At 36.8% G+C, this 18,410-nt stretch overlaps 1 protein-coding gene across 5 annotated transcripts in view; it reads left to right on the top strand.

The window, feature by feature from the left end:
* Window positions 1-2,962: 2,962 nt before the first annotated feature.
* LOC127970005 (disks large homolog 5) overlaps window positions 2,963-18,410 on the top strand; it is a 63,045-nt gene continuing 47,597 nt past the window's right edge. For all 5 annotated transcript variants that reach the window (XM_052572189.1, XM_052572186.1, XM_052572187.1 and 2 more), the window contains exon 1: window positions 2,963-3,711. In XM_052572189.1, coding sequence (XP_052428149.1) covers window positions 3,414-3,711 — 298 coding nt within the window. In that variant the 5' untranslated portion in view covers window positions 2,963-3,413. The remainder of the gene's footprint in view (window positions 3,712-18,410) is intronic.

Genomic DNA, 18,410 nt, shown 5'->3' with positions numbered 1-18,410 from the left:
CCTCTTAGTATTTATGCCACTTGTATTTAGCCGTGTTTAAGAAAGCCTTGAATAGCTAAGGAGGTTCTCAGCTCACTGTGACTGAATCCTGGGGCACATCCATCATCTGAAGCTCCCCGCAGTGCAGGCTGAGTCTGAAGTGTCACTGCTCCCAGATCAGCTCACATCTAATGCCATCCAGCAGCCTCCTCATTACTTCATACCGAGGCCCAGCTGCTGAGGACGGCAGGTTACTCGAGCCTTATTCAGTTACACAAGTTCATCGAGAACACAATGTGACAGTCAGGTTTTAAACAAAGGTGGAGACATTATTAAATCATTCCCAGGAAGATTTTAGCAGAAAGACTCTTTTTTTGTAATGTATAGTCATAGGTCTATATGTTCATAAATTTAAAGGTTTGAAAGCAAATGCATACAAACTATTAAATACGTGAAATATAAATATTATGACCGTGAGTCACACACACATTATGACTCAGGATTTATGCTCAGGATATTCTTATTTGCGCCAGTAGAGGGCAGGATTGCCCTATGCATTTAAATACAATAACAAACCATGCAAAAAATATATGCATTTAAGAAAAATTTCAGTCTATTATGGTATTATTTAAAAATAAATAAATAAACAGAAAAAAAAACCCGTGTGATTTATTTTAGATACCTTTTAACATTTTCATCTCTGAAAATTGATCTGATACATTGATTAAATTTATTTCATTTTCAGAAGTAATGGTCTTTCAGCATTTAGGTCATAAATGAAATGGAAATCCATTCAGAATTAAAAACGTCAGCCTTGATTATTCAGTGGGGATTAAAAATAATATCCAGAAAGTCGGGTTTCACTGAGAGCAATCAACTTCTATCTACCCTCTAGATAAGATACAAACCAAACACCTGTTCATAGATAATTATCATGTCTTTTGAAAGAATCGTTTAAAATGCTTTTACCTCTGCATGCTATTATCTTTACAGAAAAAAATTCACAAGTCTTTATAATATTTACTAGATAAATAACTCCATCATAGTAATTTAATCATCAGTCAATCACAACAAATGACTATTTTGTGTCTCTATGAGTTCCACAAAATAAACACAAAGAGCTGATGTTCTGTATCTATCTTGATTTTTGGTGAAGTGTATTCAGGCACACGTGATCTCTAATTGGCGGTTAATTCTGTCGAAGCATCAAGTGCCTTGACAGCACCCATTTATGCTTCATGTGGGAGAGCAGTGTAAAATATCTTCAATTTAGAGCAACCGATTTGCAGTGTCACAAGGTTTGTCAGATGGGAGTAATCACCCCTGCTTTACTGACATGTGGATCTTTCCATCTGTCATCTGCACTGAAAAGATCGCAGATTTCTCCAAATGTTTCTGCTCGCTCTGTAAGGCCTTGCATAACATACACACAATCAGTTGCTGTGAGAACTGATAGTTCATTAATTCACTGTGTTTGCATGTGTCTGACAGACATCCTTGGCACTGCTGGATATCTACTTTGGTCGTCCAATAAAATGAGTCACTCTGGTTTAATCCCGTCTTTATCTTTCTTTGTATGTTTGAGGTAACTGATAATTGACTGGGTACATACTAATCTGCTTTTCCTTACCATGTAAACCCCCGCCTGGCCTCTTATACTCCACGTAAACTTTTAGTTCTTCATATAAAGTGGTCTGAGCTGTACATATGATATAAATCATCTAATGGAGATGGCTTTCAGCTCCTATTCTTACTGGCTTTCAGCACAATAATGTGAACTTTGAGCTTCAAAGATGGATGGTTCACAAAGCCATAAATCAGAAATGCAATGCACTCATATGGATGATATTGAATATAAAGTGATAAATCACTGAAATCATTTTTCACATGAAATCCAGAATAAATCAATATCATTTGGAGTTCATTCTTGTGATATGAATATCAGAAAATTTTTATTTTTCTACACCTGAACAAATTTTTTTCTTCACATTTTTTTCTTGTTTTCTGTAAAAAAAAATGTTAAATGAGGATGCATTAACTTGAGAAGATGCATTCACTTCTACATAAATCTGTTCAATCGTGTCTATTCCAAAAATCCTGGGATAGATTAACTTGAGAAGCAAAGATAATCTTGTTTTTCCTTTTAATTAAGTTTTAACAAGTCTTAATATGTTATGCCAATTTGCTTGAATGCATCTCAATGTAAGATTTAGCTATATACTGGAAAATAAGACAAACATACTAAGTATTAATTTATATACGTTTTTAAAAAACAGAACATACATACAGAGCAAAGCAGAACAATACTTCTAATTTGTGTGCCATTTCTGTGGAACTGCTTGCAATTATAGTTATTGTTATTATTAGGAATTAATTATATGTGACCTCTGTGTAACAATGACACTGCAGAAAAGGTATCCATTTTTATTTGCTAAAACTTGTTTAACTATGTCATTTGAATAAAGACTGTCCAGAAATTACAGATAATATGTGTATATAAGAAAAATCATATTATTTACTAATTATTATATCATACAACAGTTTACCCCCTCTCTCTCTCTCTCTCTCTCTCTCTCTCTAACAAGGACTACATTTTACGTTACTTTAACAGTGATCTATTCATCCTGCTTTGAGACCACTTGATGATAACATTTTAATAGACCAGCAGCCACCATGTTCCAATTTTAAATTTATTTATGTATTTAAGTGTCTAGACCATATTGTTACACTATAATAAAATCACAAACTAGCACAGTCACATTTGCTGAAAATCAACAGTGTGCGGTGCACAGCACATGTTCCAGGGTAAAGTCCCCTTGCACTTGTTATGTCATGATGCATCATCCTCATAACCGTGTAGCCTTTCTTCCCGAATTTTTAAACAGTAGTGCACGCCCATTGGAGAAAACCAGGTGTGTCTCTGGCAAGTGCCCCGCCTACTTTACCGTATATGGCCATTGTACGGTAAGTTGATTGACAGCAGGCAGCAGCTGCTGAGATACCGAGACATGGCGGAGCGTGCAGTTTGAGTAGGTAACGCCAGAAGAGTTGCGCTACTTTTGCTCACACTTGAGTCCGCACAGCGCCACATAAATGGCCAAGAAGAAACTGTAAACGCAGACGAACGTGCTCTCCTCGGAAGCGCAGGGGAAAATGAGCGAAGTTGCCTTGCGTAAGTGATCCGGAGAAATGTCTCGCTGTTTAGTGCAGTCAACAGCCTCAGGCAACAAACATGGCTTCTGTGCCTTTCTGCAGTTTGTAATGAAACCCAGCTTCATTAAGCCATCGCATCTCATGGCGACTTGGCTCAAATCCTACAAGTGAGCGGAGAGAAAGAAGTTGCTGCTGCATTCATCGGGTTTGTGTGTGGGGGGATCAGGTCTACGGCGGTAGCGCAGAGCTAGCTAGTTAGCTTGGGAACTGTAGGACCTGCAATGGAGCCTAAGCACAAAGAGTTACTACACCAGTACCACCAGAACTTACTGGAGTCCATCACGGATGCAGACCGACTGATAGAGCTGCTGAGTAAATCGGGAAGCCTCAGCGAGCAGGAAGCCTTCGAGCTGGACCAGAACTGCTCCTCCAGCGCCGAGAAAGTGGAGCAGCTCCTGAAGATGCTCATGAACAAGCAGAGCGACCATTTCCTGGAGCTCTGTGTGGCCCTGGAGAAGACATACCCTCACCTGTACTCTGCCCTCTTCGCCAACGGCGGAGGACCAGCTGATCACTCTGGTAAGATGCTCTGATACAGACTGGACATGCTTGATTCATGATGCATCACAGAGGTTTAGTGGTCGGACTGACTTATAGATTGAGGTGAAAGGTCTAGCAGAGGTTGACCATTAGTATTGTAGTATTTTCAAATACACATATAGTGAGATCTGATTGCTCGAATCTGTATCTGCATGCAACATAACATGTCTTTGCAATTGCATGCATGATGAGGTCATGCTTTTGATTATTGTGCAATTGGTGAGGACTTGATGAAATAGTGTTGGATGATGGTTGCAGCTATTTTTATCTTTGGATTAACAGTAAAGTGAATAAGCTTGGTTGATGATGTGCATTACACAAGTTACAATGCTGAAATTTGGTGGTCTAACTGACTTCTAAAGGGATGCAAAAAGTACTAGAGGGTCATATAAAAGTGAAGTGGTTTCAATAGACATTTTGAGGTCGTATTTGCATGCAACATAACATGCATTTGTATGCATGATGGGGTTATGCTTTTGATTATTGTGCATTGGATATTGATGAAGCGTTGACTTGATGAAATAGTGTTGCATGACGTTGCAGCTGTTTTTAGCTTTGGATCAATAGTAAAGCGAACATGCCTGGTACATGATGTGCATCACAAATAGACAAGTTACAAAACTGATGTTTGCTGTTCTAACTGACTTCTAGATTCTAGATCATGTAAAAGTGACCTGTTTTCAATAGACATATAGTGTGTGATGTGATTGATTGTAGAATCTGTATTTGCATGCAGCAAAACATTTCTTTGCAGCTGACCAGATGAAGTCACACTGGCAGAGAAGATGCCCATCATGCTTGATTCATGATGTGGATCAGAGCATGTGTTTAAAACTGATAACTGGTAACATGTTTTCAATGAATACAAAATACAGAAGCAGTTGGTCAGGATTTTTGGGATAGACATGAGTGAACAGATTTATGTAGAAATGGTATTTGTCCGCTTGCATGCAGCATGACCTGTCTTTCTATTTGCACAGGTGATGAAGTAATGCTTTTGATCGTTGTTGGAGGCTGACGTTGTGATGACTTGATGAAATGGTATTGCAGTTATTTTTAGCTTTGGATCAATAGTCAAGTGCTGGAGTTGACCAGTCGAAGTCACTCTGGCAATAAGGATAGCAGATTGGAAGGAGAACATGAACAGTTTGCATACATATTTAAAACTGATGTTTGGTAACTTATACCTTATAGATAATATGATATATATAGAAGCAGTTGACCTGGGATTTTGTAAAAAAAACTTTTTTTTTTTGGATATACATGAGTGGAGCAAACTGATTTCTGTAGAAACTGTATTTAGTAATTTTCACATAACAACATACTCTTAAGGAAAACAATTTATTATTGGCATCTATGATGCCTTTAAAAAACCTCTGTTTAGAACCTTTATTTTTAATCCATTGGCATAGATGACAAATACATTCTTTCTGTTGAATCTGAAGAGGTAATGTGTTGACTTGATTTACCAGTATTTTTTATTTTGCAGTGGATGTTTCGGAGCAATGACGTAATCGTTTTATGACATAGCAAAGGTGATGCGTGAGGATTTTAGCATTGGATTGATGATAAATTGTTGGGATCAACCATCTGAAGGCAGCAGACCAGCAGGGTGGAACAGGGATCTTCTGCAGGTTGAAATGTGATGTAAAGAAAGAACTATTGACTAATCCTTGAATGCAAAGATCACACTAGGGTTTCTTGGTCAATGCTCTATATCTTCAATCTATTTCCAGCGATCAGAGCGAGGCATCATGGGTAGCTAAAATAAAGATTTTCCCCCTGGATTAACCTATGGAGATGTGCTTCTGTTTCACCGCCCATGACATGGGTCATATCATTTCCATTTTTAATTTTGTTCAAACCGAGTGCTTCCCAGACACACGTCTATGGAGTAGGCTATGGGCTTGTTTCCATGGAAACACACTTGCCAGGCTACCATGGCAGATCGATGTGAACATACATGTGCTGTGTTCGTAGACCTGTAAGAATGGCCCTGGAGTCTTTAAAAATGGTTTGAAAGGATTGGAGTTGATCTGATTTTGTAATGATGCAGTTGCAGATATGTTAGCTTAATGACATCTTTATTGGTGGTACATCTTTTTTTTTTTCTTCAAAGAAACCTGGAAAAAAAAGTTATCACTGTTTTCATAAAAATATTAAGTAGCACAACTATTTTCAAAATCATCACAAAAATTGTGAATGGTAGTTTTTTTTTATTTTTATTGGCTGATGTTAGATATTTAGTTGTGAAATAAACTGAATGAGCATGCAATTTACCGTAAACCGATATATTGATACCATATATTTTAATTGTCTGAAAACAAAAAACTGATTTTGAATTGAATTGAAAAATTTATTTGAAAAAGGAAAAATAGCTTAATATTTGTATATGTAATATTTAGCAAATGTTAAATTGAATATGCATTTTTCATGCAGTACACTTCTAATGTTTTAATGCCAAAATTCACTTGCAGCATTTCAAATGACAGCTTTATTTATGTTTCTCCTTGATTGAACCAAATATGTCTAATTTGGCTTCTACTAAGTGAAATGAATTTGTATAAAAAAAGATTTTGATGTCTACAACAAAATGTTTGTGAAGTACAGTAGTCAACATTTGAAGTGGATCAGAAAAGTTCATCAAAGTCGTCCTGAGACACGAGAGTGTATTGTTTTAGATTTAGAAAGGATTTGATCCACTCCAAATGTCGACTACTATTTTTTTTTTTTTCATTTCAGACTTAATAATGTTATTTATTCTATTTTATTATTAGCATTTAGCATTGTTTTTTCCTCCTGCCCAAGACCTTATCAGAACAGATCTGCGAGCCACCCGTTGAGAGCCTCTGCTGCAGTCCCAACTGACTTTGTGCCTTTATTTTATGTACACAAACCACACACTTCCAGTTGTGCGTAAGAAATCCATAAGCATGGAGCTGTTTATATTTCCTGTATGCTCAGCTGTGGTTCTTCATCTCCAGATTAGTTTCTTTTGTGTTGTCTGGGGTCTCTCTCTGAAGATGCTATGCATCCTCTGCAGGGCTTATGCTGATCTGAGCTGAAAGGTATTTCAGAAATGGCTTTTCCCTTAGTGCTGTGATAATCACGTCATGTCATTATTACATTTAGCCATGTTAGGAAGTGCTAAAGGCGAGTCTTGTCCCCCTGCAGGCTCCAAACAGCCTGAAATGACTCTGCCGTATGTATATGCGCTGATATAAACCTGCTCTGAAGTCATTCTCCCAAGCTGCCACTGTTCAGCTCTTTTGGATGCCAGGTCTTCCTCCACACACACACACCCACACACACACACACACACAGGCTCCGAATGGTGGAGGAGGGGCTGGATGAGTTCAGTGGAGAGGTTTGTAGCCGCAGCTCCAACTGTTCAGCACACAGACTAAAGGAACTGCAAACAGCATGTCTCTCGTTGGAAGGGACTCTCCTGTTCACAACCTCATAAATCAACCAAAATAGGGAGACAGAGGATCGATGTTGATGATCAATCTCTCTAACAGGACAGACAGAGTGAGATTTGTTCGGTAGATGATCTTTGAACGGCCGTAGTGCAGACTCGCACATTTCCATAAGCCGAAATGATCATCCCTGATCATTTCTGTTGACTTGGCGTCTTTTTAATTTCGCATCATTTTAGAGCTGTTTTTCTCATACAGACCGAAGACCTCTACATAATGGAAACTGACAGTACAAAACGGTTTCCAGGACTTTACTGTAAAAATAATAATAATAATAATACCATACGGTAGCAACATTCTACGTTTTACTGATTGAAATTTGCTGTTAAAATTTGTATATTTCAGTTCGACATTGATATACAAACCTAAAACCACTAAAATACATAGACGCTACAAAGTTCATCACAAGTAGCTTATTTACAAGTTGAGGTAAATACTAATGTATAGAAGGTGCACGGAGTCATGCAAACGCAATCATGCACCAAACGCCATCATGGTAACTAAAATAAGGCAGTAAACATTAATTTAACCATATAAGATGTAACCTAAAATCCTAATGTAAAACTGGTCCGAAAAACTAAGGAGAAACATAATTATTTAATTGAAAACCTTTAGATGGGTAGCATCGCACAGTGCATTCAAGTAATGGCAATTTCCAGTTTTTACCATTTTACTGTAAAGTGTCCCACAAGGGCTAATAAAATTTTGCACTATGTTAACAGAACTTATCAGTTGATAGGTTTTTAATGATAGCATGTTTACAGTCTTTTATCATTAAAACTTAAAAAAAAAAATGTATGTGGTGTAAACATTGATGTTGATTGTGAAGCAGCATGATGTCATGGTTTGTGATCTATGGTTCGCCTCAGATGGGGGCAGTTGAATGCAACACTGCTGCTTTCAAATGAGGAGCAGTGCAGTTGTTTCATGTGGACTAGGGCTTGTCCACAGCAGGCTAGTGGGCAACTCCTCCGTGCAGTCAAATGTAGGGCCAGTACAGAGACAACAGGCCTTTTGTTTTAAATGAACTGCCCCAGTCTGCACCGTCAGCAGCTTGCTCTGTTTATGGACCACGGGGGCTGTCCACTCAGATCCCAGTTGATCAGTGCAATGGACAGACAGTTACAATGTGACAGTTTATCAAAAAGAGGACTCTTAACGCCCCCAGTTCTAGAAATTGAGCCTCTCCGTAAAAGAAAGTGACTCAGAAATATTTCTGAGCTGACATATTATTACTCATGTCCCTTGTTTTTTCTATAACTTAGAAGCTATTTATGTAATCCTTTTATGGCTATTTTGGTAGTGATTGACTAACAGATTTAATAGCTAATGCTGGTATTCAAATAATAAAGACTTATTTACAAGATGTAACCATTTGATCATTAGTATACCCTAACGATCAAATGGTATTTTTTTAAATGGATTAATACTTTTATGCAGCAAGGATGCATTAAATTGATCAAAAGTAGCTATGTTTTCATTCAGAGATTTTAATTTAACTTATGCGTAAAACTGAAATATTGCACAAAACATTTGCGAATAAAGCACCGTTTCCATCCAACGTGTCAAAGAGAACAAGATCATCACTTCCTGATAAACTGGCAGTAAATATCACTAAGAAAAGTAGGAGAAGCCAGTTAATATAATAATTTAATAATATATAATAGTAAAAGCCTCAGAGCAAGCAGACGTTTATAAAATGTTTTTCTTATAATAGAAATAAAAAAACATTTTTACATATTACTATTGAAATGGTATTTTAAGTTGTAATTTGTTTTTAACTTGTTTTTACTATATTTTAATCAAATAAACGCAGCCTTGGTGAACTTTCGATACTTTTAAAAGTATTTAAAAAAAATAGCCTACCCCCAATCTTCAAATGTTTTACTGATCTATTTGTCACTGTTTAATTATACAAGACTAAAACTGTCAAAATAATAATTTTCACTTTTACTGTATTATATAGATATTATTATAAAGCTATTTTACTGTATTACACAAATATTAATTTGTGTACTCTACTAATATTCTTTTTAAATGTATGCTTTTACTTGCGTTTTGTATTTGTGTTGTAAAAATTTTCAGCTTTTTAAAATTCCTTTTAATGTCCTCAAAAAAAAAAAGTTTAACATTTTGAGTGCTGCAGTGGCGGCAGTGGCTCAGTGGTTCATGTAGGTTGTCTACAAACCGGAAGGTTGGTGGTTCGATCCCCGGCTCCACCTGACCAAGTGTCGAGTTGTCCTTGAGCAAGACACCTAACCCCAGCTGCTCCCGACGAGCTGGATGGCACCTTGTATGGCAGACACCGCCGTCGGTGTGTGAATGTGTGTGTGAATGGGTGAATGTGAGGCAAATTGTAAAGCGCTTTGGATGGCCATGTGGTCTGTTGAAAGCGCTATATAAATGCAGTCCATTTGAGTGCAAAACATATAAATATATAAGACTAGTGTTGTTACTGTACCAAAATTGCAGTATTCAGTACCGATACCAATGAAAATCCACTGTTCTCTGTACCAATTTCGGTACCAAAGCAAAACAAAAAAATATGCGAATTAAAAAAACAAACACTTTTTATCACTAAAAATAAAACCAATGCCATTCTTTATATTTATTTACAATTGTGTTTAAAGTTTTTCTACATTGTGTGATTTATTTCTTTAAAAATTTTTATACATTTTTTCAACAGTAGTAGCAGTATCACATACATTCTACTAAATAATAGTAATATTTCTAGCACAATGCTTTAATGTAAAAATGAACTTATTTTGATGGGTGGCCGTGAATATCTTTAAATTGACACTGGTTTTACTCAAATGAAATGGTAAAATGCTTGTGAAGTGACTCAGAACAGTTCTGGTGATTGTTGTTTATGTATATGTCCTCATTGAGATGGCACGCTTCAGTCTATGTAGTAAACAAACCCGCACGTCTCTGCCATTAATTCATTCACACAGAGACGCGCAGAACATGCAGGATTCATATTTCAACCAACTTTTGCGACTTAACATTTACAGATATTGGTCCATATGGATATTTGATTTTATTCATTTATGCTAATTTTGAAAAATTCATTGACTGTCCATATTAAAATGTAAGTTTCATTTTCATGACTGGATTTTGAGATTCCGTCCTCGTTTTCTGCTTCGTGGAAATCATAGCACTGTATGTGTCAAGAACCAGGTTGACCGGGTCCTCGGTACCAACGGTACTTAAAGAAAATCACAATTTCATTTTTTTGTACCGACATGGTACTGAAGTACCGTGTCTTTTGACAACACTATATAAGACCAACAAATATAAGGTTTTGAGTTGCACATAACTGGCCCCAAAAGGCAAGTGACCAATTGTCCAAAAAAAAAAAACCTTCTCACAGTGGCCCCAGGTCAGCACACCGTCCTTATTGTTGAGCCTCCAAATGTAAAACATTTCATCCTATGAAACTGTATTATTTTGCATTACTTTTTAATTGCAAATGTTTCTTGGTTAAAATCTCAGTAGTGCTTTTGTGAATGAAGTTTTGAGAGTATTCTGTAGACGTGCACTACTCCTGACTTTGTGAAGCACAGCTCATGCCATGAAATATTAATATTGATGCCACTCTGATTCAAGGCCATCACTTCAGATCTAAAGAGTTTTTTTTTAGGATCTCTGCCTCTTAATGTCACACTCAAGGACAGGCTAGCCTCTATCTTTTATATTCTGCATGTCAGCTTCCCTTTTATCCACCTAGTAGATGAAACCCATTTGAGAGTGCACTGCTTTTAGTCTGTATAGCAGCTCAATTATTTTTGGATCTAGAGAGATTTCTATCTATCTGTCTGGTTATTATAGTTCAACTTAGTACCTCATCGTCACTAAGCGTGGCTCAATAAAGCTGTTTTATAAACCAATATCCCTTGTGATGATGCGCTCACACACATTTTCAGGTTGACTCAAACAGTATTGATCTCAGCTCAATTTGTGGTGTGAACACTCGCTAGCAGCGCCTGATGGTTTACTGGCAGCAGAACGCATGAGTGATTGCTAACGCTGGAATTAAAGGAGACACAATGATACTGTGGATTGAAGCTAGTCTAAATCTCTTTAAAAAGATACAAGCCTTTAGTTTTTCTCCATGAGAGGCTGAGCTATCAAGAAGGGCTTCATTACCATTTTCAAGTGTTCCAAGGCTGCTTAATTGCAGAGAAACTGCGGAAATGTCTAAATGTTATTGTGAGGTAATGGAAATATACAGAGATCTTGTCTTTGAGTCATATCAGAGTGATCGGACTGATAGGAGCACATGAGTGCCACCAAATGTTGTACTTATCGGTGGGAAACTTGGGTTTTATTCAAAATTGGGACTTGAAGATTATAGTCTATGTCTGTTAACCTTTTAACGTTTACGGGACACCTACGTTGACTATACTTTATTACAATCAAATCTAATCTAATCTTGACAAGCTATATATCGTTGGAAAGGTCTAAGACTCCCAAATATATATTTTACCAATATTTTTTTGTTAAAAATTATGTAGGAAGAGTAATAGATTAATTCATGACAAGAGTGCACCCTCAGAAATCTACATTACAAAAGGAGTTTTGACCTTTGTTTAAAAAAAAAAACTTCCTCGTTGTAGGACTGTGCAAAAAATCGAATGCGATTTTCAAGTGCATCTCATCAGTTAAGATCTCCAGCACGTGCGTTCAGATTAGGGTTGCCAGTTTTTTTTGACAACAAATCCTGCCCAGTTGCTTCTTAAAACTGGTCCAAAACTAGCCCAATCGCGTTCCGGGAGGTTCTCCGATAAAAATTGCTTCCCGGGGTTAAAATATAAATTTTTTGGAAGGCTTGCCCTGGTAAAATTAGCATTTTAGGGGCTAAATATCACATTATTGGTATTGGGGTTGCTTCAAACCGCGGACGTGAAGAACAATCGCAGACTTGGCAACACTGGTTCAGGTTTAGCGGCAGTTACTACACAGAGCCATAGTCTACCGACAACTAACACAAAATTGTTTTCAAAATCGACAAAGAATCGCCACCGATTTTAACATCGATTTTGTGTAGATTGTCAGTGAATTACAGCTCGGTGTAGTAAATGTCAACTGGTGTTGCCAAGTCTGTGGTTGTTTTTCATGTCGGCTGGTCAAAGCGGCCCCAAGACAAATAACGTGAAATTTAGCCCCTAAAATGCGAATTTTACCAAGGCAACCCTGCTAAAAACATATATTTTAACCCCGGAAAGCTATTTTTTTTTATCCGGGAACCTTCTGGAAGCGCGATTTGGCTAGTTTTGGACTAGTTTTGAGAAGCAACTGGGCAGGATTTGTTGTGAAAACCTGGTAACCCTGATCTGACGCACGTGCTGGGGGTATACTTCTAATTACAGGAGCGTCTTTACTGATGAAATGTGCATGAAAATCGCATTCGATTTTGCCTTTTTCTCTACCACATTTTAGAAATCATCAGAAGTTATATATCACTTGAAAACATAAAATCTCAAAATTCATCCATTTAAAACCCATTTTAAAATCAGATATTGCATTACCATGTAAATCGCACATCAAAATCATATAACAAAATGTTTTCAGTCATGAATTATAAAAATGTAGGTTTGTATCATGCACATTCAAGTCTATCTTCAAAAACGTGAGTGACAGTTAAGGGATTAAGTTATCTATGCTTATTCTCATCATGGCTTCACTTGATCAAAAACTGAGGAAACTGTGGAAACTTTTTTTTTTCAGGATTCTTAAAGGAAGTAAAAAAAAAAGAACAGCATTTATTTTAAATCTCTTGTACTAGGTTCAAAGACCAGATTTCCCATTTTCGTGTCTGCATCAAATTAAAATGACAGTTTGAAATATGGAGTAAATACCTTCAGCGTAACGGGTATATTTTTGTAAAAAATGAAACAACATACATATTCTGACCTGTACTTATTAAAATGTTTACAAGTAAAAAAGTGCTCTTATTAAATTTGATTATATTTCAAATACCTAAAAACCTGTTGGTGACACATATTGAAAAACCTACTGGTTGGCGAAGATTGGTGAAGATTTAAAATGACAGTTAATTAGTTCTTGATGCTTTTACAGTGATCTTTTAATGTGATTTTTGTTCTAAATATGATTGACAAGATTTTTGCTACTTGAACTATTGTTATACAGAATGACATTTTAGTGGGTGTCTGCTGCAAATCATTGTAAAAATGTATGCATGTAAAATGTCATTCTTGATTAATGTAATGCATCCTTGCTAAACATAAATACTAAATTCTTTCTTCTAAATTCTTCTTTTGAACAGTAGTTTATGCATTGACAGTTGACTTTTTTTAAGCTACTTTTTTACAGTTACATTTCCCATAATTCTCTTTGATTGCATGATAATGATAAAATGCATAAACCCTTAATGGTTAGATTTTGTCCCTCATTTTGTTGCATAAGAACTAAAAGGTTTTCTGTGTTTCAGTCAGTGTAAAAAGAAAAACAATATCTCACTTAAATCACTTGTATGCACATCACATCGTAATTAGCACTTCCAGGCTCGTACATACAAGCTTCCAGGAAGACTGGAGACAGCACGAGTCCTGATGCCTGTTAATCTGAGCGCGAGTGATCAGACTGGCACATGGAGCTTTTTCTAGGAAGGGCTACAGTGGGGTATCGGAAAACGGGCCATGTGTCCCGTAGGGAGATGCTATATTAGAGTAAGCCTGCATTATGTACCCGTCACTGCAACACAATCAGATGAGTGCGGCATGCTTGGGTTTCAGTATTTTTTATTATTATTTTTTTTGACTTGTTAACAGAATGTATATTTCTGTGACATAAAAATGCAGCAATTGTTGCCCTAAAATGTTTTCTGCTGCATGATCAAGTTTTGAGATGTGACTTTTTTTCATTTATGCTGATTTGTGAAATGCAACCTGAGATCATGAACTGTGCCACACAGAAAATGAAGCATGGTTGCATTTTTTAAGGACTTTTTAGGCTTTGAATGTTAAGTAAAAAACGTTCAAAGCCTAAAAAGTCCTTAAAAAATACAACCATGCTATATATATATATATATTAGCAAATTTTGCTGGATGATAAATTGTCCAAGAAATTATCGCAATAAATTATAATATTGTTTATATTGAGACGTGGTCGCAACCTGCTCATTTTTTCCAGGTGCGTCCATGCCACATCTAGTTAAAAACATCTCAGCTGTTCAGAATGCACCAAAACACTGCAGTTTTTTTTTTACTTTTCTTCGTTAATAAATTTTGTAGCAGAGTTACAGCAAGGGATTTTCGGTGGTGGAAATCCGTTACTGAAATGTCCTTGTTGTAACGGATATCGCAGCCCATGGATGTTTAGCAACGACAGACGCCTCATGAATGCAACTGCACAAGCGCTTTGCGCGCGTTAACTCACTGGGCGCGTAGACACACGCAACCACACGCCTACGGACATATTTAGCTGAGCAAGCCAAATAAAGTGAGTGAAATGTAGGCCCATTTCGACAGAAAGGGCAACGAAGTTACTTGCAAAATATGCTACGCGGTATTAAAATAAAGCAATAGAGCAAGTACAATGCTGTATTACTTGTGACGCAAAAAGGTACTTCTTAAAGCTGGCCGCTCTAGCCAGACGTTATCTCTTTATTCCCGGGACATCTGTGCCATCGGAGAGGATGTTTTCTGCCATGAGCTGTCCACAGCCTGCGCTCCAGACTAACCCCACATCATGACATGTTACATTTTTTAAATAAAATGTGAAAAAAATTATGGCAGCCGAAAATATTATCGAGCTCATTTTTTTGTGCGATTTAATTGATTTATCGACTATCGTGACAGGCCTATTAGATAGACCGCAGACAGAAGGCAAAAGGGCCAACAAGTGCTAAGCATCTCTCGGGGAACTCCTTCAAGACTGTTGGAAGACCATTTCAGGTGACTACCTCTTGAAGCTCATCAAGAGAAAGCCAAGAGTGTGCAAAGCAGTAATCAAAGCAAAAGGTGGCTACTTTGAAGAACCTACAATATGACATTTTCAGTTGTTTCACACTTTTTTGTTATGTATATAATACCACATGTGTTCATTCATAGTTTTGATGCCTTCAGTGTGAATCTACAATTTTCATAGTCATGAAAATAAAGAAAACTCTTTGAATGAGAAGGTGTGTCCAAACTTTTGGTCTGTACTGTATGTATGTGTATGTATATGCATGTATATACCCGCAATATTCCCGTAACATTGCCTGGTCGCCTTCTGTGTGAAAGCAACCACGTCCCGGAATTGATTACCGAATTGAACCCGGGTCGGGCACCTAGTAACATTGCGGTAATCGATCCGGAACGAGCGCTGTGTGAACAAAAGCCAGATCTAATTCCGTATGGAAGTGATGACGCGCATTATCGCGCGACTCTTTTACCGGCTGTTTTGAAGGAAGATCAACGTTCACGACGAAAACATATGTCCAAACTGTAATGAAACAGAGATCAGTTAGTTCCTCACTTTCCGGGCTGACGCCGAGATCGTTTGCTTGCTTCAGTTAAAGTATAACGTGCCTAACGTTTTCGACTCGCACATTACACGTCACGCGCTGATGTCACGTGTCGTTACGGGATCTTCAAGGGTTGTGTGTGAAAGCGCGCACATATACCGGGTCATCACTGGCAGTGTGAAAGTGCCAACTCTAGCGACCAGGGAACAATTACAGGAACACTTTACCCCTGTATTTGCCGGAATGGCAGTGTGAAAGGGGCTTATGTGTGTGTATTAGGGATGGGTGTTTTCCACAAATATTACATTTGAATATTTGAGCTCACAAAAAACGAATATTCGTTTATTTAAATCAAATTTAATGAGACAGACGTTATTTTTCAGCAACATTTGTTTTCATCATTATCATTTTAAACAAGCTTACACAAAATAAGCGTACAAAGAGAGAAAAAAAGTGAACAAAAAATGTAAAGCAGAACGTGGCCTTTTCCATGCATTTTTTTAGGCGCGATATGTGAACGACCCCTTATTCATTCATTATTTTTTTGCTTGCATGCATCTTCAAATATGCCGTGGTGAATGATCACAGAAAGTGACCAAATTAGGTTTTGTGAACTTTTTTTTTTTTTTTTTTGGAATTCGAATATTTATCGAATAATTAGAACAGAACGAATGTTCGACTATCCGTGCACACCCCTAGTGTGTATATGTATTATACATACATACATACATACATACATGCATACATATACATATAGGGCTGGGTGATATATCTAACGATATGATCATGCGCATCTAATCAGTAAAGCTGTTTCCGTGATTACCACTAAAATCGCCATCACCTGTTTATAATTGGAGTGGCATTTAATAGACAGAGCCGTAAATCGCTGACAAGCTACGCAATATCACATTCATTATCCCAGATGAATCGCCTTCGATAATGAACGCGATATTGCGTAGCTTGTCAGCGATTTACGGCTCTGTCTATTAAATGCTGCTCCATTCAAAAGCAGGTGATGGCGATTTAGCTGTAATCACCGAACCAGATTTGCTGACTAGATGCGCATGATCATATCGTTAGATATCGCCCAGCCCTACATACATACATAGACACACACATATGTTAATATATACACACACACACACACACACACACACACAAAAAGTGTATATATATTTTGTGTGTGTGTGCCTCTTCTCTGATAGCTGTCTGGGAGGATTTTAGTGTGCTGACAGCATGCTGTGCTAGAAATTGCTGTTAGATTGTCAACACAGTAATTTTCACTGTCACACTCAAGGTGCATTTCTAAATTCATCCCCTTTAATGCAGCACTGCCACAGTCATATGAGCAATGATTTTATAACCCATTCACCACCTTCAAAAGTGAATTTCAAGGCAGTTACTTCCAGACTTAAGATCACCTGCTGTGAGCAATGTTCCTGGTATTATTCATAATCCACATGCCTTTGTTTTTTTGTTAAAATTGTGATGGTTTAATTAAATGTATAGATATTTAGCCTATATTTGGACACAGATTTAAATTAATGGCAAAGAAACTTGCATTGCATTCAAGTGATTCGTTTCATCAGGTCATGCATTCTCTGGAAATGTAACAAGGGATCTTGGCTACGTGTTCTTTGATTCATTTTGTGCTGTAAATTGAAATGTATACATATTTTTGACTTTGACCCCAATTCAAACTGATTGTGCAGAACTTTAAGATAACCTAGTTGACTAGTCTGTTATGGAAAAATGTTTCACTTGCATGACTGTAAAATGTTATATACAATAATTTTTGACAGAATGCCCTAGTTCCGTTTTAAGTCTTTTTATTCAGTGGATATACTGTATATCAGTTATTTTCTGGTCTTTTATACTTGTACTAAAGTTTTTTTTTTAACTTGTCAAAGATTCCTGAAAAACATTTCACACTTTCTAAAAAATATTAAGCAGAACAACTGATTTCAACATTGATTAAAATAATAATAAATGTTTCTTGAGCAGCAAATAATAATCTTGGACTGATTTCTGAAGGATCATGTGACACTGAAGACCAGAGTAATCATGCTGAAAATTCAGCTTTGCATCACAGGAATAAGTTACATTTTAAAATATAATATACAATAGAATATATAAAATATATAAATATATAAAATATACAATAGAAAACCGTTATTAACATTTACCAAAAAAACATATTACTCACCCCAAAACATTTGAACTGTATTGTATTATATATTTCTGTATTTAATAAGAAGTAGCTAACAGTATTATTGATATCACGATAGCAAAACTGTTTCAATATTGTCGTGGTCACATGTGATATGAAATAATAGGTCTTCCAGGCAAAAAGGGCAGTTTTTAAAATATATGTTGTAGGGCTTTATTCTTTGGCAAATGGCTTAATCCCTTCATCAAGTCTGTTTTTGTGTTTTAAAGTGAAGTGCACTCATTGTTCATGTGATCAGCTTGTGATCCGGTGTTTTTCGTGCCTCAGAACGTTGAACTTGTTTATTGCATGTGGTGTTAGTTTAGCGCACATTTGGGAACACAACAGCTACCAGTTATGCTTTATTTTCGGGGCAGATGATTACAGCGTTTCACTAGATTTGTAGTGAGCCATGTTTTTGTAAGTCTGTTTTCACTGAATCTGGAGTTTTTCTTTAAAAATAAAAGCTTTACTGCCGTTTCCGTCAAAATAAAAGCTGAAAAGTGCAGTATGAATT

This window comes from Carassius gibelio, chromosome B13 (genome assembly GCF_023724105.1).
Source record: "Carassius gibelio isolate Cgi1373 ecotype wild population from Czech Republic chromosome B13, carGib1.2-hapl.c, whole genome shotgun sequence".
Taxonomy (NCBI): domain Eukaryota; kingdom Metazoa; phylum Chordata; class Actinopteri; order Cypriniformes; family Cyprinidae; genus Carassius; species Carassius gibelio.
This window is presented reverse-complemented; position numbering and strand designations above follow the sequence as displayed.